General features: G+C 37.5%; 1 protein-coding gene across 1 annotated transcript in view; it reads left to right on the forward strand.

Annotated features, from left to right (window-relative positions):
- The first annotated feature begins 17,309 nt into the window (after nucleotides 1-17,309).
- The window catches only part of tns2a (tensin 2a), a 109,820-nt gene continuing 99,291 nt past the window's right edge, over nucleotides 17,310-27,838 (forward strand). The window contains exon 1 of the mRNA XM_056448691.1: nucleotides 17,310-17,644. Coding sequence (XP_056304666.1) covers nucleotides 17,531-17,644 — 114 coding nt within the window. The 5' untranslated portion in view covers nucleotides 17,310-17,530. The remainder of the gene's footprint in view (nucleotides 17,645-27,838) is intronic.

The raw sequence follows: 27,838 nt of genomic DNA on the forward strand, positions 1-27,838 counted from the left end.
GAATCTAATCTAAATCTAAATCTAATTTGTTTTTTTTTTTTGGCTAGAATAAAATCAGTTTTTAATTTTTTAAAAACCAATTTAAGGTCAAAATTATTAGCCCCTTGAAGCTATATTTTTTTGATAGTCTACAGAACAAACCATCATTATACAATAACTTGCCTAATTACCCTAACCTGCTTAGTTAACCTATATAACCTAGTTAAGCCTTTAAATGTCACTTTAAGCTGTATAGAAGTGTCTTAAAAATATCTAGTAGAATATTATTTACTGTCATCATGGCAAAGATAAAATTAAATCAGTTATTAGAAATGAGTTATTAAAACTATTATGTTTAGAAATGTGTTGAAAAAAAGAAATTGGGGTAAAAAAGTAAACGGGGGCTAATAATTCAGGGGGCTAATAATTCTGACTTCAAATGTGTATATACAAAGATGCCTCATTGCCAACTGTTTCTATGGGCCGCTAAGCATACTGTCTGTCATATCGAAACAGTTTTAACCAATCCAAGAAATGATAGAGAGCTGTCTGTGTCTGCAAACGAAGTTATACAAGTGTGAAAATCTGCATGACCAGTAAACGTTAGCATATGACTTTGCTAACACATTGAAAATATCTGCAGTTTTTACAACCAAGTGCGACACGTTTTTGTGCCATCTTGGAAAACTCCTTGAATAATAACATTCTGCAGCATCTATTTACATATCTATAATTGCTCCAATCTACATTATCACATGATCTTTCGGTAATAATTCTAATATGTTGATTTGATGTTCAAAAAAAGATTTGTTTTTGTGCAGCTTAATAATGTTTTAGACTTGTAGACTTTTTTAAAATTCAGCATTTTTTGTTAAAAATAAATTCCACAAAAACGGAATTAATAAAAAAAAAATAGATATCTTTAGTAACATTATGAATGCTGTTACCATTACTTTTAAATGTTATATTTTAAAGCAAAACACCTATAATATTTGATTATAATGTTCTGAATATGTCAATTAAATGTTAAATCCTTAATGTGAAGAATATTCTTGTTAAACAATTTCTTTTTTACGTTTTGCACTTATACTGTAAAAAAATATGACAAAGTCACTACAACAAATGTTTTGTTGAATTTGACTCAGTTATTCAGGTTTCATTGAAATGTTTAAGTTTAACCTAATATTTTAGTCAGTTTGAGATGACCAGAAAAGTTTGATTCAGCTAAAACAAATGATCAATAGGAATTACTTTTTTCTTTTAGTCCTACTTTTAGACTAAATCTCTGTCTGTTTGGCCATTGGCATACTCTGAGGTCAAAAGTCACCAGTCGTCCAGTCTGGCTTTGGCCTGCATCTAAGTTCAAAGGACCAAAAAATGTTCTGCTGCAAGGCATGACGTCTGCAACAACCCCAGCAGTCACTGTTTGTGTGTGTATTCAGGATACAAACATGGAGGACTGGCAATTCCCATTTCCCATGAAAATTCCATTGGAACATGGATTCATTAATCACAGCGTTATGAGGATGTTATAAATTAGGGAATACTTTACAAACGTTTACAGGATGAACAAGAAATAACACCCTGAAGCATAACTAAGTACTTCAATTAAAATACACCATGAGGCTGGTGCAGGTTTATACTCACTAATTAGCTGAAGGCAGTGATGGATTTGCTGTAGGGAGTTACAGGAAGCTGAAAAGATGTTTAATTCCTGGAATTATTCAACGTCATGCATTAAACTATGAAAAATAGTACTTCGGTCATGCTGTGCACACCGCCTTTATCCTGTGACCTTTGCTGGACGCAAGCCAAAGAATGTGCCCCTCACCCCCAACCTTTCAGGCCTCATTAAATAAGTGCTGGCCCTGAAGGGTCGTCTCTGTTCCTCGTTCACAAAAACCCTGACAGGAAGCAGACAGAGCCGTGGGATGCGGACATGAGAACAGGAACTCCATGTTCTCTGAAGATCTGTGCATGTGGTCTGTCTCTTTGACATTTTCTCCGCATCTTTCGGTTTCTGTCTTTCGTATCATTTGCTAAAATGAAAGGTTTTTCTGTGGAGAGTGTCAGCTTTGTTCTCCTTCAGTAGCGGTAAATATTGGGCCCGATGGAATTCCATGTGAAAAAAAAATTGTTTCAGTTTATTTATCAGTCCGGGTGTCCATGGGGTCTTAAAAAGTCTTACATTTTAAAAACAAATCTTAGGCCTTTTTTTCCCAGTGATGCTGAAAGTGCATCCGCTGTGTAATATGCAGGATAAGTTGGTGGTCCATTCCGCTGTGGCAACCCTAGATTAATAAAGCACTAGGCCGAATAGAAAATAAATGAATGAATGAAAGAAAAGTCTTAAATCCACTAAAATATTGGGTTGTAGGTCTTAAATCATTTTAAACAGGTCTTAACTTCCTATGTCCATCAAAGGCTACCCAATTGGGCCAACACCCATCTATTCACTAACAATATATTTCAATGAAAGTTAAGAAACGTTTATTTATTAACTCTATTTACTTATTCATATGGATTATTTATCTTCCTCACAATAACATTTGTTTTTAATGTTTTTTTAAGGTTTGAACATGGCCATTAAAAAAATCTTAAGCATTTAGCCCTGTGGAAGCAAAGTTCTTTTAAGGCAAGTCATTTCACTTGGTGGCCATCTTTGAAACCTCTCGGGAAGTATGCTCAAGCATTCTGTTTAAATGGAGAAACATCAGATTCTCCAAAACTGCTTGCCAAGCTTACTATTACATTTCATATTATGAAACAACAGTTACATTAATGGAAGCATGTGAGTAGCATAATTCATTTCGAAATGTAATATGCAAAATGGCAATGCAATGTGTTAAATGGCAATGTATTTCTGTATTTAATTTTTGCATTTTCTAAGACATATGTGCAATGTTTAGTGCAGAATGAAAACGAAAATTAAATCCCATCATTTGCATTTTTCATTTAAACACGGTTTAATATGTAAATTGGATCCACATTTTAATGCTTTATAGGTTGCAAAATTAAATTGAAAATGCAATACACAAACAAAGAGTTTGATGTGTATAAAGTACAAGCAGAAACTGTAGCAAATGATCATTTAAATGTTATTTGTCCTAAATGCATTTACACTCATGTGTAGGAAACGCAGGATTGCATTTTCAGCATAACACTGTGGGATGCATGTAGCAAAATTCATTTTGAAATGTAATACACACATGATTATGCAATATGTTAATGGCAATGTATTTCTGTATTTCAGTTCGCATTTTCCAAGACATATGTGCAATGTTTGCTGCAAAATGAATATTAAAATGAAAAAATAAGAGAATCAATTTTCATTTAATACATCGCGATGAATGAAAGCCGATGTGAAATTGAAAATGCATTCTGGCCTGGCCACGCCCACATATGGCGGTCATTGCTGCAAGACGGGTATTACATTATGTCATCAAGGCTGCAGCGAGGTCTATTTGGGACATTTGGCAGCATAAACAGGGTGAAGTCTGTTCCTCAGCTGCTTCATGAAGCTGCACACGCCCTCGAGCGTGAACTGGGAAATACTTCAGAAAACCAATCACCTCCTAGCTCAGAAAAGTTGGTTTTAGGTTTGATATTGGCCAGACAATCGCGCACGCAGTTTTAGGGATCATCTGCGAATTGCATTGACAGAACCAAAACGCACAGTAACGCAAAGCAGAAGTAAGTATTTCTAGAAGATTCCAGTAAATGGTTAGAGGCCAGACTGATTTACTACAGATAGCAAGGATACTATACCTCTCACTATACTGTACATACAAAGCAGAAATAGGCAATAGCTCCTGTCATAAGCATACACATCAGCTAAAGCACCTAAATGTTTTTTGAGTAATGTGCTTGCATACATGATACACTCTATACATATACAGACATTTCAGGGTCTGGGATAGAACCCGGGTCTCTGGCGTGAGAGTCACGTAACCACTGAGCTATTGAGAGTTGATGAACACATACAACGTAAGGCTTGCTTTCACACATGATACACTCTATACATATGCACACATGATACACTCTATGCATATGCACACATGATACGCTCCGTAAATATACAGACATGTTACACTCATGTATAAATTCTATACATATACACTCCATACATATGCACACACGATACACTCTATACATATGCAGACAAGATACACTCCATACATACAGTTGATGATACACTCTATACATATACACACCATACTTATGCACACATGATACACTCCATACAAATACATGATATACCATACATATACACACAAGTCAGGGTCTGGGATAGAACCCGGGTCTCTGGCGTGAGAGATGAGTCACGTAACCACTGAGCTACTGAGAGTTGATGAACACATACAACGAAAGGCAACTTGCTTGCACACATGATACACATACACACTCTATCAGAGATGTATAAATTACTAGAGACCCAGACTTAAGTAAAAGTAGAAGTACTCTATCAAAAAGTGACTTGAGTAGAAGTTGAAGTGCTCTTTAAGCACCATACTTAAGTGGAAGTACTAAAGTATTCAACATTTTTTGTACTTAAGTATTGCAAGTAGTTTATTTCAAAATTTACTACTCAAATACTGAAAGTAAATGCACAAGTATTGTGTAATGTAATTATTAAAGAAAGCAGTCAAAAGCATCATATTGTTTTGTTTATTGTAAATATCTTTTTGGGGGCACGTCATTAAGCAGAACGAAAAGTAACCTGGCGTACAATACTGTTTTTCTCTCACTCAAAACGCTATTGAAACCCATTTTCGGAGTGCAAATTATCGGTTGTAAACGGAAGTTCTAAACATTCTACCGGAAGACGCTGGTCGCTATGGCGCCCTCCATGCAGCAGCCAAGAAAATGGTCTATAATTGTAACGAGTAGGGGTGTGAATTTATACTGGTCTCATGGTTTGGTTCGGTAACGATTATCATGCCATCGATTCAGTTCAATTCGATATCTAAGCTTGGACGATGCTTTCCATACATAATTAGATTTTTTCTTCACAACACAATATTTTTTTTTATTAAAATCTATATATATATATATATATATATATATATATATAAATATTTATATATTATCCCTTTAACTGCCTGCTCGACCAAATGGTTGACCGTATTTTGACTGACCATATCTTATTGAGAGGAGTACCTAACTTAACTAAACCTGATTGAGCCATCTCTACCACTTGGTCGAAGTATGTTATGTCAAAAAAATCCACTAGTTGTCTCTAACTCAATCAAAAGCATTCGTCAACAACATTGCTTCTACATTGAAATCTGTCACTTTAGTGACATTGATTTGTCACTTTATGGTAAAGGTAGAAAAGCAAAACTAATGATTTCATATCATGCATTTCTGCAGTCTGAATGGACAGTTTGCTGAGAAATATCAACTTTTGATCATTCACATAATAAATATGACACAGCTTGTTATTTATTCATGAATATACTGAGATAATTTCTTAAGTTTATATATTTTTAGACACTTTTAGGATATTTTTGGAGTACATATAATGAATTTTTAGAACTTATGTGTGGAAATCACAACTTTCAAAGATGATTACCTTTTAAATGGCACCTAGGTTACCACTTTTTCAGATTTAATGAGTCTTTTGTGTCTCCAGAATGTGTCTGTAAAGTTTCAGCTCAAAACACCCATCAGATTTTTCATTATACCTTTTATTAAATTCTAATTTATACATTTTTGCACCAGGAGGCGGTTTTGGTGTACTGCTCCTTTAAGGCTAGTTGTCCCCGCCTACCGTTTCTATGTGCCTTTCAGCGTGCCTTAATCTCCTCCCTCGGCAGATTCAGACAACAGACAGACATAAAGAAAGAAGATCTTATGTAACGTTTGTGAGAAATACTACAGTGAGAACTTTACCAATTAGTATTTGTTGTAGAGTTGCTACGATGAGTCACACACAATGTCGTTACAAAGTTCATGCACACACACAGAAACAGCGTGGACACGACACACACACACACACACAGATACACATACACAGACACAGCACGGACACGACACGCACACACAGAGATACACACACACAGAGACAGCGCGGACACAACACGCAGAGACACAGACAGTGCGCTCGTTTAGCTTTAGCTTTGCACTCTTTTTGCACGCATATGTGACAGGCTACAGGTTAATCTCCACTGCTGTATGGATATCTGTTATGTTAATGTACAAAATAAACCTGATTCAACCTCCACAAACCGGGATTGAAGTGTCTTTCTTTATAATTGTTCTGACACGTGGCTGTGGTGATGAAGTAAAGCTGTAAAACTGAAATACAGAAATACATTTTCATTAACATATTGCATAATCGTGTGTGTATTACATTTCAAAATGAATTTTAGGACAAATAACATTTAAATGATCATTTGCTATGGTTTCTGCTTGTACTTTATACACATCAAACTCTTACGCAACCTATAAAGCATTAAAATGTGGATCCAATTTACATATTAAACCGTGTTTGAAATGAAAAATGCAAATGATGGGATTTAATTTTCATTTTCATTCTGCACTAAACATTGCACATATGTCTTAGAAAATGCAAATTGAAATACAGAAATACATTGCCATTTAACATATTGCATTGCCATTTTGCATATTACATTTCGAAATGAATTATGCTACTCACATGCTTCTATATACATTAAGCAACATCTGTCTCTTTAGTTTCAGTGTTAAACGTTTGAGTCACACAGAATCTGCAGAAATTCACATCTAGTCCCAGACCCTGCCCTGGAGAAATGTCAGTCTATATCGATCGCTGATTGGTTCTTGTACTAGAAGGTGGGGCTTCATTCGCCATATTGACTGTTACACTTTTTTCCCAGTCAAAACTATACAAGGGTCTTAAAATGGTCTTTAAAAGTTTTAAATTTGACTTGATGAAACCTGCAGAAACCCTAATCAGTGTATTTCTTTCTAAATGTTAAAATCCTTTGTCTTTGCAGTATTTCAACTATCAACTTTTCTGATGTCTTCACTAAAGGGTCGATATACTTCAAATTAAGTTCTTGTTATATTTTAGTTTGAGGGAAAACAAAACTTCAAGAAGGTGATATACTGTTTTCGAACACTCCAACACCCCCATTCTGCAGTAGGCAGGGTTGTAAATGTGCCACGGGTGCTCACATGTACTCCTAAATACTACACTCAGAAATGAAGGTTGAAAGGTCAGAAATAAAGAGCTGTCACTAGGGTCGTACCTTTTCAAAAGGGACACACTTGTACCTAATGGCCCGTTTCTACTGTCAACTTTATCAGGCTTGCGTATCCACTGTCTAAAGGGTACCAATGGTACCCTTTTGGTGGGTGTGTTGTATGACAAAAAGTTGCAGTCGACGCTATTCTCGCTCAAGGACATGTCTACAGAAAAGCTGTACTGGTCGTTCACATATCATATGAAAAGCACTTCTCACAAAACAGTTGCTTTATACACATAAATGTTTGTGTATAAATGTTCATTACTAACCTTTCTATGAACATGATTTGATTAAAACTGCAGATCAATGACAGTGCGAAACAGCCCACTGCAATGTCTGCGATTATATAAAATAAATAAATAAATGCAACATATATGAACACATACAACCCCTTACAGTCTCCGATATGTTACCAATTGCAGGAAAACTACACACAGCATACATTTAGTCCTTATTTGAGTAAAAAAAAAAAGAACATGCAACATCTGTATCAAACCTATCATCTGTATCTTTAATCTTCAGCAGCACATGTAACCTCCTTTTAGAAAGTAATTCCATCATTCTGAGTTCATAATAATCCAAAAGGTGATGATAATAGTTAAACATGGCAGTCTGTTCATGTTTTAGGTTGCAGAAAGAATCATTTTCTGCTTTATTTTTTCATGCTTTACTCTCACGTTTGTCAGTTTCTAAAAGGATCGATTATTATCATCAGCTCAAGAAGTTTGTTATTTCAAGACGCGCAACCAAGCGATCACGAGCTCTCAGGAGAAAGTAAAACCACTTACACTTTTAGACAGCTTGTAAAACAAAAACAGGACACTGTAGATTTTGTTCTTCTTGGCTTTGTTTCTGTTCACCAGGACGACAACAAGGTTTGTTTGAGCTTGGGTCGACCATGGCTTGTTATTATATGTATATAGTATAACGATGTAATGTCTCTGCTGTGTATTTAAAAATGGTGCTTCCTTTATTTTCATTCTCCTGGCTTGTGCACGCTAGAGACGTTTCCCTGTAAACCAATAGCATTCAGCTGCATGTCTAGCGCCGCCTTTTGGTATCCTTTTGTTGTGTTAGGTACCCTTTGCAAAGGCAACCCAAAAAGTGGTATGGTTCACTTTTTGGTACTTTTTGACAGTGGAAATTACCACAAAAGCATACCGAACAGTACCGTATGGTACCGTACCACTCTGTGGAAATGGGCCTTATATGCTCCATATTAATACTTCAAGTACAAATTTGTCCCTTTTGAAAAGGTACCACCTTAGTGACAGCTCTTGTATCTTTATTTCTGAGAGTGTACAATGGCAGCTGAGAGAGAAGAACAGCTTCATAAACATACAACAGCCTACTCCATGATAAGCTTTACATAGTTTTCTATTTGCCATGGACCCACGAATGTGGCGCGACGAAGTGGTTTTATCATCTGGTGTGACCACCTCTGAGTCTTTAAAATCTCTACACAAGCATTTGTACAGGTGTGGATACATCTGTGCCTGCTCTGCCACTCTACCTTCCAGTGTATTCATGTGGATAGTGCTGTTTTTGATGTTGTTCTCCTGTCTTCTTGTTCTCCCTGTGGAATGAGAAACGAATTGGGGAAAAGAAATCACAGGTCAAAGAATGCGGAGTTCAAGAACACACCCACCAGTTGTGTAATTGTCACAAACCAATAGTAGCACAAAGGTATTTAGGAGCCAAAAAAAAACTTCTCCAAATTATATCTTTGGTGAGTTGTTTCAAACTACCGAAACCAACTCAAATCAAACTTAGCTCTCTGCAACTCTCAAATGGTCACCCACTGAAGCTGAGCAGGGCTGTGCGCGTCTTTCAAATGAGACGTTAAACTGAGGTCCTGACCATTAAAAGTCCCAAGATGTCCTTCAAAAAAGGGTTTAACCCTGGCATCCTGGCCAAATTTGCCCACTGGCCTCTGTCTATATTGGCCTCCTAACCATCCCCATGTTATAATTGGCTAGACGGATGCTGCACACTGGTGGTGGATGAGGAGATTCCCCAATGCGTAAAGCGCTTTGAGTGTCTAGTAAAGCGCTATATAAATGTTAGGAATTATTATTATTAGTTTAGGCCGTATTGATAAAACCAACACCATTATTATTAATCAAATATCCATTCCTTCCTCCGAATTACCAAACTAAGTTTAATCCAAAAACTTCTGACCATGTGCAAAAATTAGCTCTCACACCGGATGTTTGTTGTAGCATCCCAACATCTCCCTCACTGCATGTTTTCTCTTAAGACATTATTAATAGCCAAATGCCGCACATCCTCCCTTTGTACTCTTAAGTTGAAGCACAACGCATCTTTTGTGCTCTGCTTTAGCGACCGAGTATTACCAACTACTTTTTTTCCTTTCCTTCCTGGCACTCAGATCTGATTTCTAGCTGTTTTAGAGGCAGTTTTCTGCCAAATTTCCTTAAACCACAAGATTGTATCTTCATCTGATAAGGCTGCTGATATTTAAGCAAATTCAAACATTGTTTTTTCACTCCTGCAGCAGCCTACAATTAATCTATGTGCAGATCTTCAACTCTAAAGTGTACTGGAAGCACTATTTTCGGTATAGTGAATGGAGCTGAAAGGATTTTGCTTGATTGTTCTATGACACACTTACAGGTTAATCAGTTGAAGTTGGTCACCATATATATGGAAACCATTTTTGTGGCCCCAAATTGCTAACAGTATATAGCCTGTGAAACTACAGAAACCACAAAGTCACTTCTGTTGACCAGGTATGTCTTTAAAATCTATTATTATTGACGGTGGAAGTGCTTACAGGAGGTAAACAAACAACTTGTGAGGTAACAAAATACGTTTTACTTCTGGTGCATCTAAAAGTGTGTTGTTGTGAGGTTAAATGCCTGGCGTGTTAAGCTTTATTTGTCAGCGGTGTGTGGTGCAACATTTCTTAGAACTTGGCAAGATTTCTTAGTCTCCCCTGTTTATGAAAAAGTGACTAAATTATGGACTTTGAGATCTCACTCACCCACCCTGTTTTGGGCACAATTGGTTTCATTCTAAGTCAGCGTGCTCAAGGGTGTAGAGGTCTAAAAATACAGAAGCAAACCAAGCCCTGGAAGATTGCAGGACAGCATGTGAAAACTGACCACTTGTTTAGGAGGAGACTGTGAAATACAATGCGGTAAACTTGGAAATTTTCTTGTAAACTCCGAGGGTGTTGAGGTCATGTGTTGTATAAACAATAGATGTCCTACTGAGAGTCTCTCACACACCCTCTGTAAGTGGGACCTGTTTTGAGATCCACATTTTAGCTATTAGAGCAAATGCTGAGGGCCGCATGACTGCTTTAAAAGTTAAATGAGCTCGAACCAGCTTGAATGCACTTGCCTGAAAGTCTCGAGTCTGTCTGCGGACCTTGATTAGCTGGGTCAGATGTGTTTAATTAGGGTTGAAGGTAAGCTCTGCAGGACAGTGGACATCCAGGAATACTTTTGACACCCCTGCTATAAAGTGTTATTAGGCTGAGATTGAGGGTCATTATCCTGCAGGGTTTAACTCCAGTCCTAAATGTTCAACTGAACCTGCTAATGTAAGTCATTAGGACTAGTAGAAACTTCCAGTTCCAGTGAGTCAGGGCAGTTTGGAGCTAAACTGTACAAAACGCTTACTATTCAGGAACAGGATTGCAGATCTCAGGCTCAAATATTCTGCCCTTGGAACATTTTGAATAGGCTATTCCAGGGATGTCTTGTCATTCTGGAGGCATAATATATTGGAGAGCTTACCTCCATCCTGTAGATTTGAACATTTCTACCAGCTTGTAGAAACTGTCATTAAAGGGTTCAGTTTTATTTCATTACTAGAGCTTAACCTTGCAGAATAATGGCCCTTTTTTCTTTCATATTGAATGTATTATATGGAACAAAATGAATGCCAAAATATTGAATTAAAAAGCTTGTTGAATAGCACAAACTGAAAAAAATAATACACCAAATTAACAAGTGCTTGCATTTTAATGACTTGAATTCCAGGCTTTGTATTTTTAGGTCCTGAAATTTAACAAAGCTGTTTATTTGAGCTGTGAATATTTCAACTAAAATATTTCAAACACATTTTCATACTTATAAATTCTATAATTCATATTCAATTTCCAGATTTCACTGACAAAATATTTAATACTCTTTAAAAACACGATGTATAGTATTCAAAAGGCAATTTTGAGCTAATTTTATTTCAGTTAATATTATTTTTTTCAGTTTGTGCTATTCAACAAGCTTTTAATTCAATACTTTTGGCATTGATTCGTATTACTTACTTTGGTCTGAGATGATTCCTCCCCGTGCTCCCCTGCAAGCCAGATGCAGGTGCGCCACAGAGCCCAAAAGTCATGACCATGAAGGTCTTGGGAATTGCTAGGAATTTACTGCCATCCAAAGTGTCTAGGGAGGGTGATTTCCCCAAGTCCTTTCATTTAGACTGGTTAAAGTCCAAATGTAAAACAGTAGTGCATACATTTTTATCTTAAGGAAATGTGTGCATCCAGATTTCAAAGTGTCATATTTTTATTATGTGTACAATTAGGCATCAGTCTTTACAGAGCAAATCATAACATGGGTCAACAATGATTGAGAGTAAGACATATGGCAAAGGTGTGCTTGCCTGTATGATCAAGGGAATACCATGACAGAATAAAAAGATAAATGTTGATGAATGATAGACGAGGCACGTCAGCAACCTCAATTTTGTATGAATCTTTAAAGGTAACTTGCTGTCTACTGAAAAGTTTGTTTTCATTTTCATTTGTAGCAATGCTAGCATTTGTGACTGTCGGGCTGCTCTGTGTACAGTTACTGCTGGCTCCAAAAGATCTTTTTTTTTGCCACAAAAGGAATCACCTATCTACGGTTTTCGTTCATATATTAAAGCAGGGGTGTCAAACTCAATTCCTGGAGAGCTGCAAAAAGCCCTGCTTCAACACATCTATCTGTACATATCAAACAAGCCTAAAGCACTCAATTAGTTTGGTCAGGTGTTTAATTAGGGTTGGAACTAAAATGTGCACAGCTGCGGCCATCCAGGAACTGAGTTTGACACTTGTGTATTAAAGGAACTGCCATCTGTAAGAAACACTTGAAAGTCAAATGTTGTACAGAGACATTTGTAATTTACGTGGCTTCCTGATGACATATCGTAGATGTCATGTCATGATTTATAGAAAAGCAACATGTATGCTGGTGTATTTTGTAACCATGACATGTCAACATTTATTCTAGACAAAGTTACATAATCTGACACAGTGACTGTTGTGCGTAGTGGGATAGTTCACCTCAAAATTAAGATGTACTCACCCTCAAGTGGTTCCAAACCTTGATGAGTTTCCTTTTTCTGTTGAAAAATGGTAGGAACCTATAACCATTGACTTCCAAAGTTAAAACAAACAAATGCTATGGAAGTCAATGGTTAGAGATTTCCAACATGTTTCTAATGACCATTTCCATTTAATTTGATTTCATCTGCAATTAGCTGTGGTATCTTGGCCAATCTAGGACTGTCTGTTTAAAAACACTGTCTGGACTTTTCACTTCGATTCTCATCTTCCCTTGTCTGTCTATTTACTTTTCCTTTTTTGGACCATGCAGTCTTAGTTTTTTCATTCTATTTTAAGCAACTCTTCAACTTTTCTCATGCGACTCCTTATATTTCTTCCTTCCTCCTTTCCATTACTTTTGCAACCAGGATTTTTTTTCCCCAGACAGGCATCTTTGGACTTCTATGTAAATCCTTTCCATTCTTCAAAATGAATCTTGTCAGTCTTGTTTCCCTGCTTGAAATGCCTCCCTACACCATTAGCAGATAGCAAGAATTATGTCTGCTAACGCCTTTGCCAGAAGGATGTTCTCTGCCAAAAAGTACTCAGCGGCTGTTGGCAGCTGGCTGTTTTTAGTTAAAAGCATGTTACAGCTTTGTCCTCATGCGATTACTTCAGGTGTTGAAAGAGGCATCTCACAAAGGACAACACATCTACAGGGCCAGAGTCTGAGAATCAGACAAACACATTTCATAAGAAGCAGTCAATACATAATTTAGTTCTCTATTTACATAAAGTGACATATTACTCTTAAAAATGTCAGACTGTGCTGTTTTTTATTACACCCTTTAGTTTTCTTGCAATTGGTTATATGGGAAATGTGATCGTGTAGCCAGTGTTTTGTTTTAGCCTCTCTTGCTAAAATGAGACTCAGCAGGGTTTTTCACACTTAAAATAGTTGACCCTGGGTTCTTCTTTACTCTTTCCTCAATCTTTCTTCACCTTTCACATTGCTTATAATTTCCTCCGGGGATAACAACGAACCCTGGCTATTCACATGGTGTGGTTCTATACTCCATAGTCTTAAACGCTGCTCATTGATTGGACAAATGCAGCACATGACTTATTTACACAAAGGTTTTAGTGTTGTGCTCCTTCAGATTATTGATTGCTGACCGCTATAAAGTTTTTTCTGAATGGACCTATCAAACTGTAAAGGTGTAAAGAAACTCACTTTTTCAGCTCAATTTAACAATGTTTCGTGACTGTCCAAGGCACGTGAATATAAGGCACATGATAATTAAGTTCATGTTTATTTCTATAGCACTTTTACAATGAAAATTGTGTCAAAGCAGCTTAACATAGAAGTTCTAGTAAATTGAAACTGTGTCAGTCCAGTTTTTAGATTTGACATTTGGTTAGTTCAGTTCAGTGTGATTTAATTCCACTGCTGAAAATCCAAACACTGAAGAGCAAATCCATTGATGCAGAGCTCCACAAGTCCCAAATCAAGCAAGCTAGTGGCGACAGTGGTGGGGAACAAAACTTCACCAATTGATGAAAGTTAAGGAAAAACTTTGAGAGAAACAAGGCTCAGTTGGGCACAACCCTTTCTCCTCTGGCCAAACTTCCTGTAAAGAGCTGCAGTCTAGGAAGCGGAGGCTGGAGAACACTGGACATCCATCACGAAGAAGCTACAGGTGACTCAGCTGGTGTTCAGGCTGGCCCACGGGATCAATGCAAAGACTTGTCTGTTTAACTTTACATCCAACATTACACTAAACATTACTTTTTATAAACGTAAAGTTAAGATTGTTAAAATAGGCTATTTCCTAAATGTTATTTTAGACCTCACTGATGTCCTTATAGACAAGTCCAGTTTAAAACTTTAAGAAAGACTCATAGAAGAAAGGTGTAGAGCAAGTTGCAAGTAAAGTATAAGTAAAAAGTAAAATATAACAAAGTTTTCATTTTTAAGTTGTATTCTTAGGATCACCACCACTTTCAATCATTTGCACTTGGATTTCATTTGGACCTAGTTCAGCATTAGCATTATTGTCTGTTTATTTTTTTTCCAAAGCAAGCTATTAGCTGAATTCTGAACACATCATTAGATAACATGTACACACATCTAGTGGTACTTGACTAATCTGTTAATGTGTTTTCAGAATTTTCAGCTGATGGTTTTTCCAGATAGGTCTCCTGGAGACCTGTGAACTCTGAGGCACAACAGCATGCAATACAGGCAGAAAAGTGTTTACAAGAAGAGAAATCATTTCAAAAATCATTGAAAAAGTTGTTACTGCGACATTGGTATTCAATAGAGAGTTGGCCTGTGTGTGCCTTTGGGGAGAGAGAGAACAGGAAAAGAGGAGGGAGGAAAACAAGAGGGGCTGAGGAGGCACGAGTGGAATTTGCCTTAAAAGGGGTACGATTTAATAGTCCTACAGGCCATCCTGTCACAACCACCCACTCCCCACCCCCCCACCCGTGCTCCATCTCTTATTCTCCTCTGAGAAAAGAAAAAGTTCCACAAGAAAACTGAAAACATGCCATTTCAAATGGTCTTAGAGAAGCAGAGTTTGAGAGTTTGGATTTGGGAGGCCTCGTCAGGGTAAATCGGCTCTGAAGGGCTGATTCTGTTCACACAGGTTCTCAGTTACACAGCCTAAGCCCAGCAGCTACACATTAACACTGCCAACTTACATACCAGCTCAGCCCAAAGCCCTGCAGAGCTGCGGCTTCTCTCTATTCCCAGCAATGGTTGTTTTGGTCTGATACGCCATTTCATTTCCTGGTGAATAGTCGTGGTTTCAGTAGGCCTGCTCCACAAGAATACTGGGAAAATATGCTAGGAAAAATGAGTGAAATGGATGAGTGAAGTCGAAAGATATTTAGTGTGATCCTAGCATGAGAAACCCCTTTGAGGTCAGAAGATCTGTAAGAGTTGCATGTTCTGTGTTGTGGATACTGGAGACAAACTGTCGCTTCACTTCATTCCAAAGCCGTTCTTCAGTCCAGATTCTATCAAAAGATCTTGTTCTTGTTAGATCAAGTGGTGCAAAGTGACAGAGAAAATTATTTCAGGATAAAAAGTTTTTGAGTGTTTTTTTAATGCTTAGATGTGCAATCACTTGGTTGTTCGGAGAGATCGCTACAGTGTTGCTGATTTTGACTGATCAGATGTCCTGGGTGGTTGCTCATGCATAACTAAGTCATTGTTTTGGAATTCTGGGTGGTTGATATGGCTTTGTAAAGCTTTGGTATTCTGATGATTGCTATGGTCAGGTGATTAACAGAGTTTGCATTAACTTTTAGCATTTAGAAGATGCATTTAACAGACTTACACCCGTAAACACACAACCAGAGCAAGTAGGCTGTTGCGGGTTCGGTGCCTTGCTCAAGGGAATCATCTCAGCCATGGATTTGTGGGTGATAGAGAGTGTTGGATCACTAGTCCAATTCTTCCCTCATGTTTTAAATGGTTACTAGGCCACTGCTAAGTAATTGCTAGTGTGCACTGTAAATGAATGATGACTTGGGTGGATGATAGGACATTGCAAAATGATTGTTTCACTCTTCTTTGTGGTTGCCAGGGCATTACTTGTGGATTACTTGTGCTGTCTCGGTAGTTGATACAACTTTGTGAAGTGATTACCTTGCTGTTCTATCTGTGCGCTCACATCGCTGGCAGCTAGAGCTCTATGGTAATGATCTTTGATGCGGTTCAGTGGCAACCAATCGAAATGTAGAATGTAGATTGCAGAGAACACAGTCCTGTGAACTTTGGTACCAACCAGTTGTTTCTATCTATAAAAACAGTACAAAACAGTATTGCTGCTTCAGAATATTTCAGACATATGGACGTAATGGATAGGTGGAGTAAAGCCACAACACATGCAACAACTTGATCTTCCATAGTCCATGAATTTGATAAAAGGCGTGCAACATTTTCACACTAGAAAGCATGTTTTTATGCAGGAATGTAAATGATTTGCTGATATGCAACAACCCCTTTAAATACTAGATAGCAAATTTTTATGATCTCGCCAGCAGAGGCAGACATCATCGCCGACAGGGCAGCAAGAGCAAACTTTGATGCTCTCGCCACCTGTGGTGTGAACGCACAGTAAGTGGTCCACAGTGGGCGCTCAATCTATAAGCAAATGTAAGGTCATTTAATATAAAACTATGCAGATAGTGCTTCATGGAATCCTAAGTTACTTAAAAGTGGTAGTTACTTAAACGTAAAAGAACATTCCTAGGGCATTCTGGGTTACAATGGTTTCCTCTTGATTGAAATAGAAGTGTGTGATTACTACAAGGGCATTGCTATGTAATATACTATTGTGCTGTGCGTAGTTTCTAGAGAGTTGCTATGTAATTGCTAGGGTATTCTGGGTTGTTACTAGAGTGTACATTGTGATCACTAACATGTTCAAAGTCACTGTAATATCCAAGTCTCTAGAAATGGTTCTGGTCCTTCCCTTAATTTACATCTTGATTTTTTTCAACAAGATATTGTAAAATATTAATCTTTTATATGAGAAAGATCTAACACACTACTCCCCAATAAATTGCATGATTTGAGGCATCGTTGGATGTGCTTCTAACACTAAAAATGGGCAATTAAGGAAGAAAAGTCAACATTCGTCTGTTTACGTTCTGAAAGACAGATCACTTGAGCACAATGGTGTGTGTGTTTCTGGGAAAAGTTGGGGGTGGGGGCTGATATCCTCTTGATGTTGGCTTGTGAGTTGTGTACGTTTGGCTGACCGGACGCAGGCTAAGAGTGCTAATAGACTTTTGATTTAATAGGCATATTCTCACCTTTGTTTACATACGTGTGTGCTCACCAGAGACAGATGAGTGTGAACTGGCGAACATGTGTGTGTGTTTGAATGGGAGCCAGGAAAAGGGGAAGGGCTTCGAGTGAGCGAACAAAAACAGCTGCCTCTTGTGTGCTCGGAAAACCTCATCCAGAGAGAGGGAGAGAGAAGAGACGGACCAGCAGGGTCCAGGCCTCTATATGGGTTGCGCCTTGAGTGGGGATAGCTGTGGGGACGAGCCAGATCCAGTACCGGTGAGAGGGTCTTTAAGGAGGGAAAGAGCAAAATCCAGGGGAAACATGAGGCTGACCAAGGTGGGTGCTTCCCGTATTTGTTTACAGGTGATGAGTTCATGTTTATTTGTATGCTGCAGTGTTGGATGATCAAGTATCTGCTTGTGGTGAAGGAACTGGGTTTGTTTGAATGTCAGTCAGAAGTTTTGCAACTTCTTGTAGCAAGAGAAGTTACTCCCTTGTAGCAAAGACAGCATCAGATAAGGATGCATTTGCAACTTGTCAAAGTATATGATGCAGTACCACACATTTGGTTTGCTTTCCTTGATTTTTCATGTTTACTAAAATAGGATTAACATTTTGAAGAAAATATGAGGTATGTTTACCTATGCGGTACTTGGGTATATTTGCCAGAGTGTTGCTTTGCATTTGATAAGCTGCTCTGGATAGATGTAAGGGGTACTATGGTGTGTTGCTCAGGTATTCTGCTGCTTTAGAGTATTTTTAGTGAGTGCTGCATTGTTTTGCGTGGTTGATAAGGTATTTTGGATGATGCTGATTCTCCGAAGACTGATTATGCAATTCTTGAGCAAACAACTGTTATGGTTGTTGTTGTTATTGTTGTTGTTGTTGAGTATTTTGATGTTTACGTTGGTACTCAGGTGTTTGTTTTGGTTGGTTAGATTAGGTTAGTGTTAGGGTTTTGTTTCCCTTGTGTTCTGGGTAAAGGTTGGGGTTTCTAGTGGTTCCTGCTAAGATATTTTGATGGTTACTTTGGTACACCGGTGGTGGTTTGGGTGGTTAGATTAAGGTTCTTGGTTGTGTGTTCTGGGTAAAAGTTGGGGTTTCTAGTGGTTCCTGCTAAGATATTTTGATGGTTACTGTGGTACACCGGTGATGGTTAGGTTAAGGTTCTTGGTTGTGTGTTAAGGGTAAAGGTTTGGCTTTCTAGTGGTTGCTGCTAAGATATTTTGATGGTTACTTTGGTACACCGGTGGTGGTTTGGGTGGTTAGATTAAGGTTCTTGGTTGTGTGTTGTGGGTAAAGGTTGGGGTTTCTAGTGGTTGCTGCTAAGATATTTTGATGGGTACTTTGGTACACCGGTGGTGGTTAGGTTAAGGATCTTGGTTGTGTGTTCTGGGTAAAGGTTTGGGTTTCTAATGGTTGCTGCTAAGATATTTTGATGGGTACTTTGGTAAACTGGTGGTGGTTTGAGTGGTTAGGTTAAGGTTCTTGGTTGTGTTTAGGGTAAAGGTTGGGGTTTCTAGTGGTTGCTGGGGTATTAAGATGGTTTCTTTGGTACTCTGGTGCTCGTAAAAGTTGTTGTTGGTTTTAGATATTATTACTTCAATATACATACTCCAAGTCTCTGGAATCCCACAACTTCATGTTTTGACTTCTTTTCCAGCACAATGTGAAAACTGTTGGATGATTTAGGGGACATTTAAGATACCAATGTTCTGGATCTGTGAAAATGCTACATAAACCATTCCAGGTCAGTAGAAGTGTGTAAGGATGAGCATGTCGATTCTGAAATAACAGTGTCTCTCTGATTGTTGACACTGACAAAGAAGGACTGGAAAACTTGAGGAGGGCTTGATTGTGTGTTTACATGCCTGAGAGTGAAAGTCTATAATGGTCTGGTCCCTGAGGCTGGTTCACGTGCAGTGCAGCGTGGGAACTTCAAGCCCTCTGCATGATGTCACAGAGTTGCAGCTGATCCTGTAAAGCAGGCCTGGGAATCATTATGTTTCTCTACGCATTTATTCAGCCATGCCACTTTCATATTTCACCGCAGATCCATAATCTGTGCCCAAACACATACAAATTTTAGTCTTGTCACTATGGGATTGCAAAAGAGTCCATCCACTGCCCTGTTGATATTTTAATAGCAAACTTGCATAAGGTTGAGGTTTCTCTTGAATGCTTCCTCCTACTACTATAACAATTTTATTTGTTTTTACAGACATTTTTCATTTTAATTCAAGCCCAGTTTCTTTTCTTTTTCTGCGGCTGCAGAGTTTAATGGTAATACTCCTAAATCAGTATATGATCATGTCACGTAGAAACATTTTTGGTCTGCTGATGAGATTATAATGAAACACTGTCTCATGCAAGCATATAATCCATTTATGATGCTATAGTTACCCAATCTGACATATAACTGTTGTTTTTTAGTTCCCAGTTGACCAAGATAATGCTTCCTAGATCAACTTTTGCAGGATCTGAACTTACGACCCTTCAGATCTTTAACTTCACTCAGCACCCATGCATTGGATAGTTGTTACACTAAAACAATCATTGCAGATTGAATTATGTGTTGCCCTTGGCTATTTACTGTTTTTGTTTAACAAAGAGAAGCTTTTGCCTTTCTCCTTGGCTTACCCTCACTGAGCTGCAATTGTCTTAGCGTGACAAACAGCAAGTCTTCACTCTCTGTCTTGTAAGTCTCCAGGCTGTTTTGCATTGTGTCATTCTTTGTCTCTAAGGGACAGCTGTACTTGGGGATGTTCACTGTTTTTGACATGGACCTTAGCATAGTGCATATGATCTTTGGGATGTCTAGGATTTGTACATTTCCTATTTTTATTTTAAATTTAAGTTTTTTTCCTGTCTCGTTTTGTTTTGTCCTGTTATAGTGTCACGAAACACCAAAACATATTTTTTGAGATGCTGACAGATATATACATGTCCCAATTTGCTAAATAAAACACTATTAGGACACATATATTTCACAAAAAAGTGAAAATTGTTTGTTTTTGCGTTGTTTCGAGCAAATTTGTTCTTCCGATTTGACAATTTTTTTTTTAAGCTGCTTCATGGAGATGAGATCCTTGTGTAAATTAGAGTAGAGACTGGATATCTGTACCGGCTGGTACAAAGGGACATCATTGAGTTTTCAGCACATCTATTCATTAATTCATGAGAAAGACTTGGTTCGAACCAATCAGCGTGCTCTATTGTGAACGAGATGCAACTTTATTAATATGCATGATATAGCTTTGAAGACTCTTTTTACCTGTTACAGTGTTCAGAGATATCCCATGCTGCCAACCATAATTCAAACAAGTAGTAGAACTGATCAGAGACATGGTTCGTCAGTGTTGCATTTATAAATGTGCTACAACAAAGGTTTTGTTTCCATTTCCCCATGATGAGAGCACAGCTCGTGTGTGGGTCCAGCTGTTGGATTACAGTGGTCTGCTAACATGCGACAAAAATACGTTTGTTCAAATCTGGAAATGGTGAAATCCATTAGTCTTCTTTCAAAAAAGACACAATTCCAGTTGATGTTGATTGTCCTGTCGCTACAGATTTGGTAAATGTGCGATTAATGTTCGTTGTTTATGTTTCTCCAGATGGCAAAGTTAGTTAGTATCGTCAGCAGAACTCTTTCTGTTTTTGAACACTTTAGTCACTTATTTGATTTATTTTTAAAACCTTTTTACACATTTTCTAAAAGTTGCTCAATGCTTTTCTCTAAAGTTGAGGTTATATTTTGTTCGATTTTTTTGTTGTTGTTATTCTTGGTTTAATCAGGATATTTTTGAAAAATGTGTTTTTGTTAAAAAATTATTTTTGTCTACATTTTTGACTAGGTCACATGACAAAAGCAAAGCCAAAAAACCCCACAAAGCTAAAAAATAATAAGCTTAATTTGTCTTTAATAAAAAGTCCATCTCAATTTGGGGTGACACGGTGGCGAAGTGGGCAGCATGTTTGCCTTTCAGCAAGAAGGTCACTGGTTCAAGCCTCGGCTGGGTCAGTTGGCATTTCTGTGTAGAGTTTGCATGTTCTCCCTGTGTTCGCGTAGGTTTCCTCCGGGTGTTCGGAGTCCCCCCAAGTCCAAAGACATGGTGCTATAGGTGAATTGGGTTGGCTAAATTGTCCACAGTGTATGTGTGTGAATGAGTGTGTATTGATGTTTCCCAGTGATGGGTTGCGGCTGGAAAGGCATTCGCTGCGTAAAATATATGCTGGATAAGTTGATAAGTTATTTCGCTGTGGCGACCTCGGAATAATAAAGGGATTAAGCGGAAAAGAAAATTAATGAGACTCAGTTTGGACAACAGGGCAAAATGGGGGGAAAAGATGTGTTTTTAAACATAAATGTATTAGTGTGGCCAACAAATTTTTGTTTTGTTTTTAGTGATGTTGATTTTTGCTTTTAGCAATGTCTAGAAAACGATCATGCGCTATCACAAATCTGAGTTTGCTTTGTCTTCTGCAATCTAAAAAACACAGCTGTTCTCAAACTATGATCTTTGTTTATCTTTGCTCTTTGGGACTTATGGTATATTCCTAGAATATCCATGGAATGATAGAAACTTTACCAAGTGCTACTTTACTGCAGCCATAATCCACAGGCATCCACTATAAACACCACACAGGAAAACGCCTGGTCAATGTATAAATAGGTTCTGTTTCTCCCACAGCACGGGACACACACACACACACAAACACTGAACACACTCATGCATGCTGCTTGTGTAAAACACATTCAGGGCATAAACATGTTTTTCATTTTCTTTTCCACTGATCGCAGCATGCACATGAATATTAAGAGATCTGCATATGAATAACGAATACATAAAAAAAATTTTGGTTGTTTTAATTCAATTCTGTTCATCTTTATTTCTATAGCGCTTTTACAATGTAGATTGTGTCAAAGCAGCTTAACATAGAAATTCTAGTAATTTGAAACTGTCAGTTCAGTTTTCAGAGTCAGTTTAGTTCTATTGTGGTCTAATTTTCACTGTTGAAAGTTCAAACACTGAGGAGCAAATCCATCAATGCGCAGTTCCACAAATTCTAAACCAAGCAAGCCAGCGGCGACAGTGGCGAGCAACAAAACTTAACCAATTGACAAAAGTGAAAGAAACAAACCTTGAGAGAAACCAGCCTCAGTTAGGCATGACCATTTCTCCTCTGGGCAAACTTTTTGTACAGCGCTGCAGTCTAGGCGCTGGAGGCCAGAGAATGCTGGAGGTCTATTAAGGAGAAGCTGCAGGTGTGACTAGATCACCGGCAAGTGTTCAGGCTGGCCCACGGGATCAATGCGGTCACTGGCGTCTTTCAGGAATCAGCTTCATGCTCTCCACTCCTCCATGACCCCCACAGCATCTGCAAGATACGGGCTGGTCCAGGATTATGGAGACCTCGGGATAAGGAAAACAGACTAACATAAACGCAGATGCCTTTCAAATTATAATGTATTTTGGGAAGTGTTCCCTGCTCCAGTTGCCCTAAATCAGGGGTGTCCAAACTCGGTCCTGGAGGGCCGGTGTCCTGCAGATTTTAGCTCCAACTTGCCTCAACACACCTGCACGGATGTTTCTAGAAAGCCTAGTAAGTGCTTGATTAGCTAGCCCAGGTGTGTCTGATTGGGGTTGGAACTAAACTTTGCAGGACAGCGGCCCTCCAGGACCGACCTTGGACATGCCTGCTGTAGAGGATTTGAATCTCAAAAGCATTTGTTAGATATTTAAAATAAATCCAACCATACTGTCATTAATTTTAAATAAACGGCTGATTTGTCAAAAGAATTTGATTCTGTGTTTTTACCCCAAATTGCCAAAAATGGACAACCCAATGATTAGATTTTTTTATTACATTTTTAATGCAATTCAGCCAACAAAAAACTACACTCAGGGGGGAGGCACAAATTAATTGTTTTCTGTTCGATCCACTTAAATTTGTAAAAACGATTAACTTAACTTAATAGATTTGTGTTGAGACAACATGAAGGAATTGTGTGGATCCCAGCATTTTTAACAGTGCTAGACCCCCTAGTAACCACATTTTCAATTAAAGTTTATTTGTATAGCACTTTTTACAATAATTATCATTTCAAAGCAGCTTTACAAAAGGTGCACGTTGTTACGTTATTACATTACAGACAAAAACAGAAAGAGTTAAGCTATTGTGTATTGGGTGGACAGAATAATATACATGGTTAACCTGCAGTTCTATAATATATAGTGTCCTTTTAAAAAAAAAAAGTGATGTCTAGGTGTACAATACATAACCACATATCAACGTGTTGTTAATCCATTTGGCTGCTATACATATGACTTGCACTTGATTTTGCACATAGACACTGTAATCTCAGAAGCATCGATTCTGATTTGCTATCATATGTTCATCTCGAATAAACGTATCAATGCACATTAGGGTGTTACTCTGACAGGATGTGTCGTCGTGAAAGAACATGAGAAAAATAATGTGCACAGGGAGAAATGTGAACTGGAAGCACTTGAAAGGAAAAGGAAAGCCATCTCTGTCCTTTTAGTGCCACTTCATCAAAGCGCGAGTGTTCTGGGGTCACAAAAAACAAAGCTCTGAAATCTCTCTCTGCACTCTGTTTGCATTGCTGTCAGGGAATAGTGCCCTGACATCTGCCCGCTGCACTGTAAATGTTTTGGGAGCGAGTTGGGAAATGGGCAGAGAATGAGAGGAGGGATATGATTCAGCGTTTCATAAAACAAGTAAAAATCTGTGTAAATATTGTGTGCTGCTTCAAACAGGGGATTTAAGAGGGAGTTTACATGATACTGTTTAAAAGAGGTCTTTCACAGTGCAAGTTTTTAAAAACTGTACCATTATTGTAAACTACAAAAATGCAATTTTGAGCTAGATTTTCAAGCTTCTCCAGGAACTACTTTGTGACAGAAAGAGCTTTGAGGAACTTAAAATACATTTTAAAGTTCCTAGAGTACTAGGGTATTTGAAGCACCTTTACTTTTTACAGTGTATATGCATGATTGCAAGCTAAGCTATACAGGACAATATGTGCACATTGACAAATTACTAAACAGAATAAAACATTTTTATTGTTTTGGTGGATCTGCATAAACAGAAGTCATTCTTACAACATTGTCAATTTTTCTTAATATACCCTTTTATTCGTAGGCGGAGGGTGAACAAACTCCAGGGTAAGGATAAGATATGCACTGCCCTTTAATGTAGTTAAAGACATTTGCGTCCAACCAAGAGGTTTCAACAAAAGCACCGCCTATCAACAAATGTCTATTATATTCAATGCGCACATTAAAGCGCACATTGAATTATTTTAGAATCTAACCCACTGTATAATAATCTATATATTAATAATAAAGATTCAATTCAATTCCTCTTTATTTGTATAGCGCTTTTACAATGTAAATTGTGTCAAAGCAGCTTCACATAGATTATAGTGATTTGAAACAGTTCAGTTTTCAGAGTTTAAGTTCAGTTCAGTTTAGCTCAGTTCAGTGTGGTTTAAATTGCACTGCTGAGAGTCCAAACACTGAAGAGCAAATATAACGATGTGCAGCTCTACAGATCCTGAACCATGCAAGCCAGTGACAACAGCGGCGAGGAAAAAACTTCACCAATAGGTGAAAGAAAAGCATAAAAAACCTTGAAAGAAACCAGGCTCAGTTGGGCACGACCATTTCTCCTATGGTCAAACGTCTGTGCAGAGCTGCAGTCTTGGCGCCGGAGGCTGGAGAGCACTGGACGTCAACAAAGACTAGGTGGAAATAGAGAATAAAGAGAATAATTAGCGTAGCTGCTGTTCATAGTGTATATAAATGAGATGCAAAAACCTGCGTGTAGCACATTCATGCATCATACCGTTATGTGATGCAATGAGTGGATGCTTTACTAAAAAGACTTTAATGTAGTTTTGAACTGAGAGAGTGTGTCTGAGCCTCGGGACATTATTAGGAAGGCTATTTCAAACTTTAGAAGCCATAAATGAGAAGGCTCGACCTCCTTTACTTGACTTTGCTGTTCAAGATACTACCAGAAGCCCCGAGATTTGACATCTTAAAGAGCGGGTTGGATTGTAGCGAGACAGAAGGTTGGTTAGATAAACAGGAGCTAGATTATTTAAAGCTTTATATGTAAGAAGCAATATTTTATAATAATACGAAACTTAAAAAGCAGCCAGTGTAAGGAGGATCAAATTGGGCTGATATAACCATATTTTCTAGACCTGGTAAGAACTCTGGCAGCTGCTTATTGTACTAGCTGAAGTTTGTTAATAGAGGATGCTGGGCAGCCAGCGAACAGAGCATTAAAGTAATCCATATAAATATATATGGTAGCCTTCTGTCTAACTAACAAACATGTGTTTTGGCATGGCAGTCAATATAAATAATAGCCACTGCTCTACCTTATGCAGCAAAATCCTCCTTTTAGACCTGGCATTATAAGCGTTGATGTTGTCTTCGTTATTTAGTTCTGTGGTTATGTCACTTTCGATATGCAGCCAGGGGCCAGAAATTTTCAAATGAGTTGACCTAAATAAGGTGGACCTCAATGCCTACTCTTAAACTAAGTGTATAATAGCTAGTTTATTATATTTACGATCTCTGGTAATATAGTAATTGACTTAACAAGTGACATTTTTGAGTATTCAACCCTTTTGCAAAAATGTGTCAAGAATCCGAAATCATTAACTTCTTTTAAGTTATCAAAAATGTCAATGACTAAAATATATTTCACAAATGCCCTTTTGCAGGTTTTATTGTTTAACATTTATACTAACAGAAAATGTATATAAATCGTCACCTTAGAATTATAAGGTTCTATCTGATTCTGACATTTTTGTCAAAATTTAGTTATTGACATATTCTTATTAAATGAGAACTTAAATGACAAGTCTTGAGTAACACAATAAAACAGTCACAACAATTTGTAAACTCATGTATAAATTATTAAACTATATCCTGCATTTCCACCATAAAAAACATTTTTGCCCAAAACATGAATATACTAGATTTCATATAATATTTACAATGTATTAACAAACAAATCAGTTAACAAAATTGTGTCAATGATTGCCTTTAAAATGTGTATTAAAAATACAGAATACTTTAGGACCATGTACAACACTGCTTGTTCAAACTACTCATTTCAAATGAGCTGAAACAACACAATTCTTGCGATTTTTTTTTTATTTTTATTATTATTATTTATTTATTTTTTTTGGTACAACTTGTTTTATGTTCAATCCACTTAAATTTAAGTTAAGTTAATCGATAACATGTGTGGAACCCTGTATTTCTTTATGTGAATGCCAGCTGTGTAATTAACCTTTCTCTTTTATTTAATAAATGCTAAATTGTCAATTCCACCATAAAAATGCATTAAACCTTAAACATTATTAGAGACAGAAATGGCTTTTATAAAAATAGCATTGAAAAATATAACTATAATCACTCAGAAATCACTAGTATATTTAGTAATTACAAAGATACTATTATCTCGTAGAAGTAGACAAACTAAAACAACGTTTTGTAAATCCTGTTTAGTTTTACAGCTTCTTGGCAGTGGTGTAAAGTAACGACTTACAAATACTCCAATTACTGTAACTGAGTAGGTTTTTTTAGGAATTGCTGTTTTAAAAATGTGTACTTTTTTCCCTTGAGTACATTTTTAGTGCTGTAGCAGTATTTTACTCCACTACTTTCCTTCAATATGCAGTCAGTACTTTATTTTTTCTTGTCCATGGGGATTGGCTAAGTAGAAAAATCTGTCTTGTGATTCCTGTCCAATCGAATCACACATAGACAGTAAATCGCATACTGAACAACCTCAATACATGGGCGCTTTATAAATGCAGCAAACCATAATTAAAAGTGTTCAAGACAATGTCCAGAATCTTTACAGGCAATGATTCAGAGACTGTTTAGAATGCATGTCACTGATGAGAAAATGAAGGATGTTGACTGAAATCCCCAAATAGTCTTAAACAATAACTAAACGCACTACAGAATATTACGTTTTCACACACACACTATAAAATTGCATGTAAATGCATCAGCTTTTCCCAGCGTAATACTCAGTACTCACTACTCTTAAGTACTTTTAAAAGGGCTACTTTTTACTCCTACTTTAAGTAACATTTACAACAGATACTTGTATTGTACTTACACTTTAGGGCAAGTAATGGTACTTTTACTTGAGTATGATTTTTCAGTACTCTTTCCACCACTGCTTCTTGGTAGTATGTTGGATTAGTGCACAATTAAGAGTATTTATTTTTCCGATTATTTTCTGAAAGTCCACAAAACTGCACCCTCTCATGCCCATCGCCTGTTTCTCTTGAGTCTTCATATTTTGTCTCCCTCCATTTTTTTTCTCATTTTCCCCAGCTTATTTGACTCCCACTACCCACGAAAATTCAATCCTCTCTCTTCCTCTCTCATATATATATATATATCTCTCCCTTCACAGCTGTATTTAATCAGCTCTTGGCTCTCTCATACCCAGTCATTCCTGTGC

Source organism: Danio aesculapii, chromosome 23 (assembly GCF_903798145.1).
Source record: "Danio aesculapii chromosome 23, fDanAes4.1, whole genome shotgun sequence".
NCBI lineage: Eukaryota > Metazoa > Chordata > Actinopteri > Cypriniformes > Danionidae > Danio > Danio aesculapii.